Source organism: Rhodamnia argentea, chromosome 4 (assembly GCF_020921035.1).
Source record: "Rhodamnia argentea isolate NSW1041297 chromosome 4, ASM2092103v1, whole genome shotgun sequence".
Taxonomy (NCBI): Eukaryota; Viridiplantae; Streptophyta; class Magnoliopsida; order Myrtales; family Myrtaceae; genus Rhodamnia; species Rhodamnia argentea.
Window position 1 is genome coordinate 19,210,423 of NC_063153.1, and position 11,761 is coordinate 19,222,183.

Below are 11,761 nucleotides of genomic sequence, written 5' to 3' on the forward strand. Positions count from 1 at the left end.
TTTCAATTCTACTAATTTAGCCATAGACTTTTTGACAACTTACCAATTTAATCATAAATCCTTTCATTTGTGTCAATTTAGCCTTATATCTTTTTAAGATTTGTGAATTTAGTCCTAAACTTTTTTATTACTTGTCAATTTAGTCATTCCAATCAATTTTAGTAGAAATAGCTAATGTGGACGACGACCATTGTAAATGGCGTGGTCGGTATTGACGTAGATAATTTTTCATTTTTAAAATTTTTTCCCTTCTTTTTTTTTTCCCTTTTATTTCCCTTTGGCCTTTGGCTAGCAATCGGCTGTAGGCGAGGGTCGCCCTTGCCAGAGGCCGTGAGGGCAACCCTCACCATGGCCATGATGGTTGAGCTCTCGCCGGATCTTCCGAGGGCAATTTGCACCGGATCTGACAAGGGTGACCCTCGCCGATGGCTGGTCGCCGGCCATGGCCGAGTACTGCCAATAAGCCAAAGGGAAAAAAAAAAAGGAAACAAAGTAAAAGAGTGAAAAAAAATTAATTAAAAAAAAAGTAGTATTTGTCCATGTCGGTGCCGTCCATATCATGCGGGATAGTCAATGGCTCGCTAGAGTCCGTGTCAATGATTTTCAACCAAAATTTGCCGAATGACTAAATTAATTATTTAAGGATAAATTGACATTATTTAAGACTAAATTTACACAAATGAAAGGATTGGGATTAAATTAGCAATTTGTCAAAAATTTTAGAGCTAAACTGGCACAATTGAATGTTTTAGAATAGCTGGTCCTAGTTTTTTTCCTCTCCTCGTTGTCTCTCCTTCACACACTTTCTTCTTCAACCTCCATGGAGGGGAGGATAGAGCTAGATCTCTTCCTCCCCTCCCCTTTTTCTTCAGCGGTTTTGAGTTTTTATTTTCTCTTATTGCTTTCCTCCGGTTTGTAAGCTTTTCTCTTCCAAATTAGTTTAGATCTAAAAGTTTTTCTCTTTCATTTTTTAGGAGATTTCTATCTCGATATACTTTAGATTTGGGGCTTTCTGCGTGTATGTTTTCGGAATTTCGCTCTTCTCGAATTTTTTTGGTGAACAAGTTCGGTTTTGAAATAGATCGGAGAAGTTTTGTGAAGGTTTCGCTCTTACAAATGTCAAATCAGTGCTCGTTCAACATTTTTACTATGTTCGGTGCTGGTACTAGGGACGCACCGCCGAAAGGCAATGCAATAGCAATAGATGGAGTTATCGATGTGTGCTCATTGCTAAAGATGAATTTGGTGATCGGTTGCCGATTATGGTGTGAAGAAGTCATAGATGTGATCTTTGAACATGTGACCCATAATCTTGCTCTGATGATTTATCGTGTTATCTAAATCTTGTTTTGTTTTGTTTTGAAGTTGTTTGTGATTTATTTTGGTTTGAACTCATACATTCCTCTCTTGGAACTCGAAGAAGTGAATGAAATAAATTGTTATTTTTTACCACACACAAAAAAAAATGGCAAAATTGAATGGGTTAGAGCTGAATTGGCTGCAATACAATAAATTTAAGATTTTTTTGAACAATTATCTCCCGAGGTCATACTTGATAGCACAAGCTAACTACTTCATCTTACTTGGATCTGCATTGCCGTTCGATTCAAGGAAATTTGGGGCGAAACTAGCGAAAAATCCATCGGAATGGCCGGATCGAAAGCTATTAGCACGAGAGAGAGAGAGAGAGAGAGAGAGAGAGAGAGAGAGAGAGAGAGAGAGAGAGAGAGAGAGAGAGAGAGAGATTCTATTTGCTGTCCTGTGTCCAAAAATAGCCGCAACCAAGCATTTAGCACTCTGTAAAAACCATTGCTTTCCAACGTACATCGGTTGGCTGGTTGTGAAGGGAAACGGATCGAAAGAGAAAGCTGTGTGATGAGCCATATCATGCTTGAGATCTAAGCACTCCAACTTGAAATCCAAGTCAACAATTTTTTAAGTCGTTAGGTGAGTGAGTTGAGAACTCTCCATCTCCGACAGAGTCGCCACTCCTACTCGGTGTGTGCATCACGCCTTGAGTGCTCCTTAATTCAGACATTTACGTACGTGCAGATCAGGTTAACCATTAGTCCTCGTGAAACCGGACATTGAACCCGAAATTTCTCAGGTTTATATCAGAAGACAAATGCCAAAGTTCAGTTCTGCAGATGACCCAATTGCGAAAAAGAAAACATTTAGAGGTGTAGCATAGTCGGCCGAGACGATAAGTTAGAATTCACGAGTAGGTGAAAGAGCGATTACCAATATTGAGCACATGGATATGAAATCCAAGGATTTTGCTATGTCTTATCCATTGTTAGTGAATCACAGTAATAAAGTTGGATATTTTCACATCCTATCGTGTCCATTATTTGGCATATCGGTGTTAATGAATATAAAAATTGTACAAATGGAGATGTTAAGAATCTCTCGTGACACTCTTGCATACTTTATTTTTATTTGTTCACATTTTTTTCCTATTTCTTAATTCTTTATTTCCCTTCCATCATTCTCTAATACAATTTTATTAAATAGTAAACTATACTATTGACCTAAAATACTAAAGTACCTAAAATATGTAATACAAATATTTACATTTCGAATTTATATATATATATATATATATATGATAGAAAGAAATTCGAATATATAAATGAGAAAAGGAACAAATAAAAATGAAATTGCTTTGTTTTTTTATTATTATTAGAATTCAAATATTATTTATATTCAAACGCTATTTTAATTCTATTAAATTAAGAAGTCGAAAAAGACTTATGTTACGGATATTAGAAATCGTATACACCTTTATATCACCTCCTTATCAAATAATTTAATTCGAGCTATATCTTTCTTATATCCAATTTTATGCTGTCTTGAGCATGCACCAAACACAAGATAGGATAAATTTTATCCTCTCCTGAATTTTATCATGACTACTACCAAGCGTAGCCTAAGAGCAGAGATCTATTTTACAAAATTCGAAATCATTAGTAGAATAACGCAAGTTACATCGGGATTGATTTACAAAATCGGTACATTAAGCAATAGTATGGCAAACTCATACCGATCGTCGAATGGTCGGTCCCCGTTTATCGTTCGCCACATCACTTGATATATCAATTGGTCATCCGATATCAACAAAAATCCCTCATTGCTCGAACAACCGATTTGCATTGATTGATGGCTGTGGCTAGAAAACCAAACTGGTTGCCTTAGGTGGACTCTCTATGTTGACCCATTTTCAACCTCGGCCCAACATAAAAAGTTAGATATGTGACTCGGGCCACACAAAGGCCTGTCCAATCAATCGAGCCAAGCCCAAATAACAATCTGCAAATAACAAAAAAATTCACAAGAGGGTCATAATGAGATTCCATAAATAGCATTTTGCAGCTAATAGACAATTTAAAATTTACTTCACATTTTTCTATAAGTGAAGTAAGTGTCTACCTATGAGATAGAATTTGGACCATAAGCTTTTTCGTTTTTTGGGCCAGAAGCCATACAAGGTTCCCAATGATGAAACCTAGTTCTCATGTCTTTTTCGGTGGCATGGATTTTTCAATCATCTTGGTGATGACCATATGACCAAATGCCAAGAAGCGACAACATTAGAGAAGGTCGCTTTAACACCTTGACCTAGATTTTAACCAATACACTCGTGCCACGTAAAAACAATAGCAGTTACCTTTCACATTCATTAAATTATTCTTCTACGAAGAATGTCTGTATTGTCTGACGGTATTTTACATTATTAAAGCCGAGTGATGATTCGTTTAAAAAAAAGTAAAATCTTACGTAACGTCATATTTCTTTCCAATTTCTCACAATGATAAATATTTTTCGACGCTCGAGCGAGATTGTGTGTTTATTCAGCTGTAGCTATTCTACTAAAAAAATGGGAAGATAATACTTAATTCATACAATTGATAGGCATAAGTCATTTGAGGGACAAGCAATGATCGATCACGGGGCTTAGCACCAATTGCCAAATTACGAGCTGCCAAATATTTTCTTTTTTATATGTTATTTTGATCAAACGGATTTCTGCATTCAATAAGAGAGAGAAACGTAAGCGGATACGAAATTTAAGTGAAAAATTCAGTTATGTTTCAGATTCCTTTAATCCGTCACGCTTTATTTCGCAAACATTTATCAATTATCGTTCATTGCTATTTATGGAAATATAAAAAGTGTCACAAACAGATCGATATTGATTTTCTCTCGATTTAACCATGCTCAAGTTCTTGAAGATTCCATTATGGAAAAATAAATAAATAAGTAATTTAGGCAATAATTACCTAAAAAAAAAAAATCAAGAGCGAAAAGGAAACAATAATTGAAAAAGAAACACAGGAGGGTTTCTATCTCGTCGTCTCTGTCGGCCGCACAACACTCTTTGCTCTCCTCTCCTCTCCGCAGAAGAGAGAGAAATAACCTAACCTCTCTCTCTCTCTCTCTCTCTCTCTCGGTCTCTCGATCGATAGATTTCTCTCTCTGTCTCTTCCATATTCACATCTATTCAGCGATTCCGCCGTCGCTGGATTGGTATCGCTACGTGGGATCTTCCGGGACGCGTTAGCTGTTTGTTTACGATCGTTCTTGTTTTTGGTGGAGGTTCTCTCCAGGGCGATAGATCTGAGTTATGCAGCAAGGTGATCCGACGGTTTTGAGCTTGAGACCTGGTGGCGGTCGAGGGAGCAGCAGACTTCTCGCACCTCGCTTCGATTCGTCCTCTTCCTCATCGACTTCAGCTGCGGCTTCCTTAGCTTTCGGCTCTCTCTCTTCCGATCTCCCTCTCCTGCGCCCACATGGCGGGCTCTTTGCGAAGGTGTGTTTCGAATCTGGGGTCGCCCCGAGGGATCCCGCGTTTCCAATAGCTGATTTGTTTATATGGATTACGGATAGGTAATTTAGCTAGGCACTTTGATTTTGCCTGATTTAGTTTGGATACTGTGGGTGTTGTTATTGGTTCTGCGTGAATAAAGTTACGTGCTTCCGTGTATTGTTGTTGTGGAATTGTGAGTCGCTTCGATGGGTCCATCGAATTTTTGGTGCTTTAGTTAGACTATGAAAGATAATCCGCGTAATTTTGTAAAATATTGGGTCTTTTCATGAAAGTGAATTGATTTATGTGGATTATGTCTCCTATTGGCTACACATGTTTTCCGAGCAGAACACGTTCTTAATGGAAGGACTACGAGAATGTGGTGTAGTTGCTATTTGTTATTTATTTGGAATACTTCCTTCTACCGAAAGTGCAGGAGATTTGTAATTTGTTTATGATATGATAATATAATTGGCTGAAAAGTTGTTTCCATTATTAATAGAGTAAGAGCAGAAATATTTGTCAGTTGCTTCAGACAAGAAACCATCGAGCATCAGAAGCTTTTGCAATTCATTAAAAACGTGATTTTTTTTTCCTTCTCGTTTGCTATTAATCCCTTCTTTTGTGCTGTCTTATAACTTTCCCTGTGTTTAACGATTGCTTTTACTGGTGGACTTATCATTTAAAGAAGAGAAATTTTTATGGGATGGTGGATATTTTCAATGTCCTAATTCTTGGTTGGGCACTCAATATGTGTACCTACTGTAAATATGGACAAAGAGAAATTTGTAGGCTTTAGGTGGGCATGTGATGAGCTTTTATTGCCCATAAAGGACCTGCAGACATGTTTATGGGTAGTGATGAATTTCAATTTCATGTGCCCTAAAAATTTTTGAACTTGTTGTGTTGTGTTGTGTATGTGTGGATCATGATGGGAAGATGGAAAATTACCTTGTATGTGGTGGCAGTATCAAGAAAATCATTTGTGCATTTGAAATAAATCCGCTTTTCCTCTCTCACTTTCCAAAAGCATATATTGAAGTAAATTAGTTCTTCCTTATATGTGCTTGGAGCCTTTGTATATACATTCAAACGATGGATATGCTGTACTAGCAATTTTTTTCCCTAACCGCATCTTTTTGAACAATTAAAGGAAACCCTCCATCCATACTTTTGGAGTAAGATTACTGGAGGATGGAAACAAGAACTCCAATTTAATCAGATGCTCATTATGAATGTTCTTGAGTTCCATCTTTCTAAATTTCAGTTTTGATTTGTTTATCCCCTCTGCATTTGGTCGACAAGTTCGGCAGCTGCTGTCTATAGCTTTACTCATTTTTAGTAGTAAAACTTGGATGATGTTTTGGGAGGCCTACTAGCTTTTTGTGGTTTGGGTATGGTAACTGATATGAATGCTTGACTGCGACGTGGCACTTATTTGTAAACCGTATGTGAAAATATAACAAGGTGTTCTTGGAATCTTTTAGTCCATGGAGGGCTCCCTGGCACATATAAATTTTCTACCTTTCTAATATTGAAAATTCTGTACATAAGGTTCCCTGAGCACATGATTTTCTTTGCTTTCAGAGTGGAGACACAAGGTTTGAGGTTCGGGAGCTCATTCGTTATACTCGAGACCAGCTTTTGCAGCTTAGGGAGGTAATAGTTCATTTATTGTTGGATAACTGTACTCACGAGAAGCTCACGTGGTAATTTTAACTGTGAAGAAATATGATATTCTTTTCTCAAGCATTTTTCAGGCTTTTCACTTGCGTGTTCACCATTGTTCTCTAATGCTCTAGCACACTTTGAAAGTAATGGGAAGCATTTTGCCTATGCATCAGCAAGTTATTTACTATCTCCTCTACCCTTTTTGTTGGATCACCTGCGTTAGTCACTGGAGTGCCTGTGTTCTGTAGGCTGTCGAGCCCCATGATGAGATCTTGAAAATACAAAAGGAAATCGAGGCTGAAATTTTGGGTGATGATCAAAGCTGGGGCCGTGTAGAGAGCAATGTGAGTTGCATTAGTTCATTCTAAAGTTGTGTTGCACTTTTTTGTTCGTCTCTTTTTGGTTGCGTTGGGGGAAAGATTATATTTTGGCAGGTGGAAAGTAGATCATTTACTTTTCTCAATCTTTTGTAAAGAAGGTGCTTTTATGGTGTTATGCTATGAAATTTATCCTTGGTGAAGGTACTTGGTTTCAGTGGTTTAATCATAGTAGCACTCTGACAATAACTGCTTATACCTTTTCATATTGTTCTTGCCAGGCACCAAACCAACCTCAGACTCAAACTCGTTTTTCTGAGCCAGACAATCGTGATTGGCGTGGTCGTTCTGCCCAGCTTCCTACCTCTGGGGAGGAGAGGTCCTGGGAGAATATCCGAGAAACCAAAGATTCAAGTGGCCGTTCTGACTTTAGACAGCAGGAAGCAAACCAAATTAATCGCCAAGATCAACTCAACTCCCAGTTTGCAAGGGCACAGATCTCGTCACTCCAGGGGGTAATTGTTTAATTGCACCCCGAAGAAATTATTTTTAAGTTTCATCAATGTTTGCCTATGTTTTATGGGCTTAGAACAGTAAGCTTCTTTTTGTTTTATGGTAGTTTTTGTAGTTGTGGCGATAAAGAAGAATGCAGTTCGGTTTGATTTCATGCATGTGTCTAGTTAAATGCTCTTTTCTGCTTTCTGTTGACATTTCATTTTGAGATAATCTTTCATGCCATATTTTCATTAGTGGTACACTGATAGGTGAAACTTCTTAACTTGGTTTCCTTCCTGCTGGTAGTTCTTCCAATGTGACTAATCTCTTTTTTGGCACTCCTATTCTCTTCAAAATAGGGAGGACCTGCTCCTGCTCTCATCAAGGCTGAGGTGCCATGGTCTGCCAGAAGGGGTAATCTCTCGGAGAAAGACCGTGTTCTGAAGACTGTCAAAGGGTAATGTAAAGATATACTGTATCAGTCGGCATTTGCTTTGGATTAGAATGTTATAAGTTCTTCTTTTTGATGCTTCAATTAATTTCGTCATGTGCAATCATGAGAATGTTTTGTCCATTACTTTCGGGATTTCTATTAGGAAACTAGATCTAATTCTGTATCGTTTTCCTGATCGCCCAATGATGATGTAGATGTAAAGATATACTGTATCAGTTGGCATTTGCTTTGGATTAAAATGTTATAAGTTATTTTCGATGCTTATTATTTTCATCATGTGCAGTCATGAGAATGTTTTCTCCATTACTTTTGGGATTTCTATTAGGAAACTAAATCATTCCTGGCCGCCCATTGATGATGTAGATGAGATTGAAAACGTCAAGCTTTAATCTGCATTTGGCAGTGAGATATAAGATGCAAATCATGCCATAGTTATGGGATGCCATCACTTCTCATAGTTGTATCCTTGACATATTCGACCAAGTTTATATTGTGTACAATCAACATAGATATGGCATGCATATGTCGTGTACATGAAATATGCAAGTTATAAGAATTGATGGGAAAATGCCATTCTTTTGGCGTCTTAGCTCACCATATTGTGCTTCATTTGTTTGCCTTCAACCTATTCTGGATGCATTCATATGTTAAGTAACTCATGGACTTTCTTATTAGCAAGTGATTTCACCTAGCTGGACTCTACGTTTTGGTCTTCAGTGCCTTACATGGCTCACGGCTGGGCTGGTGTTGCTAGACTGTCAACATTCCAGAGTTGGCTGATACATCAAGTTTCACTTTGTTATTTTGTGTGCAGGATACTGAACAAACTGACTCCAGAGAAGTTTGATTTACTTAAGGGCCAACTAATTGACTCTGGCATCACAACAGCGGATATTCTGAAGGTTTCTGATTTACAGAGTCTTATGTGCCATTATTCATGGGTTGACCATCTTGTTCTGTTATTACATGATTCTTCGGCATGATATGCAGGGGGTTATTCAGCTGATTTTTGAAAAAGCCGTACTGGAACCCACATTCTGCCCGATGTATGCTCTTCTGTGTTCTGATCTGAACGAAAAGCTGCCTCCATTTCCCTCTGAAGAACCTGACGGGAAGGAAATCACTTTTAGGCGGGTTCTCTTAAATAACTGCCAGGAGGCTTTTGAAGGGGCCGATAAACTAAGAGAAGAGTTAAGGCAAATGACATCCCCTGAACAAGAGCTTGAACGGAGAGACAAGGAAAGAATGGTCAAACTTCGAACTCTCGGTAACATTCGTTTGATTGGAGAGCTTTTGAAGCAGAGGATGGTAACTGAGAAGATTGTTCACCACATTGTGCAGGTTCTTACATGCATAGTTCTTTAGTATGTTAGTTTCTTTTGAAATCACAGTCTCAATTGTTTCTCATAGTCCTACTCCCAAAGCAGGAGCTTCTGGGACATGATAATAAAGTTTGTCCTGCCGAGGAGAATGTTGAGGCTATTTGTCAATTCTTCAACACTATTGGGAAGCAGCTTGATGAGGGCCATAAATCACGGCGGATAAATGATTTATACTTCAACCGTTTGAAGGAACTGACATCCAATACTCAACTAGCTCCAAGGTTGAGGTTCATGGTTAAAGATGTACTTGACCTGCGTGCTAATAATTGGGTGCCCAGACGAGAAGAGGTACGATATTAGGTGTTACCAGGTTTGAAACCTTATTTGCGTGCAAATGGAGGTTGCTGTTTTTCAGTTTCTGACCTCTTCCCCTCTATATGTGGACCTATGAAGGTAAAAGCCAAGACTATAACCGAAATACATTCAGAGGCAGAAAAAAATCTCGGTTTACGTCCAGGTGCTACTGCAAGCATGAGGAATAGCCGAGGCGTTGCTTCTGGTTCTCCTGGGAGTACGACTCCTGGGGGTTACCCAGTTACACGACCTGGTGCTGGGGGCATGATGCCTGGAATGCCTGGAGCTAGGAAGATGCCTGGAATGCCAGGAATGGACAATGACAATTGGGAATTTCCCAGGACTAGGTCAATGCCAAGGGGTGATGGAGCTGGAATGCAACCTCCTGGGCGGCTCCAACCGCCATCTGTTGGAAAGTCACCCTCACTGAATACGAGGTTTTTGCCTCAAGGTAGTGGTGGACTTATAAGTGGGAGGACCAGTGCGTTGCTACAAGGTAGTGGTGGGGTTCGCCCTTCCAGCACAGAAGCTCCATCTTCAGTTTCTGCTCCAGCACCAGTGAAAACTGTTCCCGTCACATCAGTTTCACCTGTTCTTGACAAGCCGATGGCACCTGCAGTGAAGGTGAATCAGGCTGAGCTTGGGAAAAAAACAACATCGCTGCTTGAGGAGTATTTTAGTGTACTGATTTTGGATGAAGCATTGCAGTGCGTGGTGGAATTGAATGCTCCAGTTTACTACCCTGAAGTTGTGAAGGAAGCTGTTTCTCTTGCCCTAGAGAAAAGCCCGCCACGCGTTGAACCTGTTGCCAAGCTCCTGGAGTTCCTGCTGACCAAGAAAGTTATTTCATCCAGAGACATAGGGACTGGATGTTTGCTGTACGCCTCTATGTTGGATGATTTGGGCATTGATTTACCAAAAGCGCCCCTTCATTTTGGTGAAATTGTTGGGAAACTAGTTTTGGTCAGTGGATTGGATTTTAAGGTGATTAAGGAGATCCTGAAGGAGGTGGAAGATGACAGGTACCAAAAAGCCATACTTGATGCTGTAATGAGGATTGTGACTTCTGATCCATCTGGTCAAGCTGTACTGAGTTCACAGGCGTCAGATATTGAGGAATGCAGGGGTCTACTCCAGTGAGCATTCTAAGTATCGGATGAGTAGTCCGGACCCTCTCACCTGTCAAATTTGTTTCTCATATGAAGATTTGCAGGATGCTTTTTGGCAATTCTTTTTTTGAGGCTAGCAACATTGTACGAAGGCCATAATGCAGAGCTGCAGAGGGCAAAGTTAAATTTTTGAGTTGTATATTGAGGTCATAAAATCCATGTTTTATTTAGGAGAAAGTTGAAAAGGATAATCTTACTTTCGATCGTGGTTGATCCTTTCCCCAGATGCTCGAGATGACTTGCCCGTTTGCGGGATTAAAGTTTTGTATTCGATTAGTTTCTGATCATTTATCATTTTCTTTTTCTTTTTTTCCAGGAATTCAGGTTGTTATTTAGGAATTGTCATAAACGTGACGCCTGGAGAGTTACTTCTTAAGTTTGTTATTGTGCTGTTGTTGTTAATTTTTGGATCTTGCTCTTTAAGTGGGGCATTTCAAATGTGTTGTCATGCTTAATTGTCTATTTACCTCCGGCTGGTTAAACCATTGTCTGAGCTGTGAACTATGATCTGTTATTGAAGAACTAGGAGGCTCTCATCTGGTGGGGTGTCCAAACCTTCTTGAAGATTTGTCTGTAGAAAGTTCAGTGCACTAATTGACGAATTTATGATGTGTTTGTTCAGCGAAAAATGATTGATTTGGAAAATAATGTCTTAAGAATGGTCAAGCTAAACTTGTTATAATTAGTCGATGAATTTCTTTTCATTAATGATGACCATTTCATTATCATGAACAATGAAAATGTCGTTTATTTTTATAAAAGATATAGACAATTATTTTCTAAAAAATATTTATCAATTCGTACAAAACAAGACAAGATGAAAAAGATAAGAATGCCCTTGATAAATGGTCTTTAGATGATACAGGGCAAGATTCTGTTGACTTTTTTGTCTTTTAGGATAATGATAATTCGATACATTGTGCAATTTCGTCTTTGAGTTGTTAATATATTTGATTTGATCCTCTACTTTTGATACATATTTAATATACTCCTTAAATTATATGAAAGTATTAAATATTATTTTTTTCATTAATTCAAGATTACGAATAGTATTGAACATTTTCCTATCGTTCAATGACTAGTTAAACATGTACCTAAAGTTGAAGGATCAAACTGAATAAGTTAAAAATTCAGGGATCATTTATGTTATTTTCTCTACTTTTTTAAATGTC

At 38.5% G+C, this 11,761-nt stretch overlaps 1 protein-coding gene, 1 long non-coding RNA gene and 1 other non-coding gene across 3 annotated transcripts; 2 read left to right on the plus strand and 1 right to left on the minus strand.

Annotated features, from left to right (window-relative positions):
* The first annotated feature begins 4,351 nt into the window (after positions 1 to 4,351).
* On the plus strand, positions 4,352 to 10,975 carry LOC125312437 (eukaryotic translation initiation factor-like). The gene is made up of 9 exons (XM_030679694.2): positions 4,352 to 4,810; positions 6,395 to 6,466; positions 6,727 to 6,822; positions 7,077 to 7,310; positions 7,650 to 7,747; positions 8,559 to 8,646; positions 8,735 to 9,085; positions 9,172 to 9,414; positions 9,520 to 10,975. The coding sequence occupies exons 1-9, from the start codon at positions 4,625 to 4,627 to the stop codon at positions 10,558 to 10,560; spliced, it is 2,409 nt and encodes an 802-aa protein (XP_030535554.1). The 5' UTR covers positions 4,352 to 4,624; the 3' UTR covers positions 10,561 to 10,975.
* Positions 5,552 to 5,655, plus strand: LOC115744646. The gene has a single exon (XR_004015832.1). It is a non-coding gene; the product is annotated as a small nucleolar RNA snoR103 (small nucleolar RNA).
* Positions 7,817 to 8,152, minus strand: LOC125314597. The gene is made up of 2 exons (XR_007198077.1): positions 8,052 to 8,152; positions 7,817 to 7,867 (listed from the first exon to the last, which is right to left on the minus strand). It is a non-coding gene; the product is annotated as an uncharacterized LOC125314597 (long non-coding RNA).
* Positions 10,976 to 11,761: the final 786 nt, after the last annotated feature.

What these genes read in the sequence shown, in the direction of transcription:
- LOC125312437 (XM_030679694.2), top strand. Translation starts at nt 4,625, where the DNA reads ATGCAGCAAGGTGATCCGACGGTTTTGAGCTTGAGACCTGGTGGCGGT. An exon ending in GGGGCCGTGTAGAGAGCAAT is followed by an intron (nt 6,823 to 7,076) that starts GTGAGTTGCATT and finishes TGTTCTTGCCAG; the next exon opens with GCACCAAACCAACCTCAGAC. An exon ending in CAACAGCGGATATTCTGAAG is followed by an intron (nt 8,647 to 8,734) that starts GTTTCTGATTTA and finishes CATGATATGCAG; the next exon opens with GGGGTTATTCAGCTGATTTT.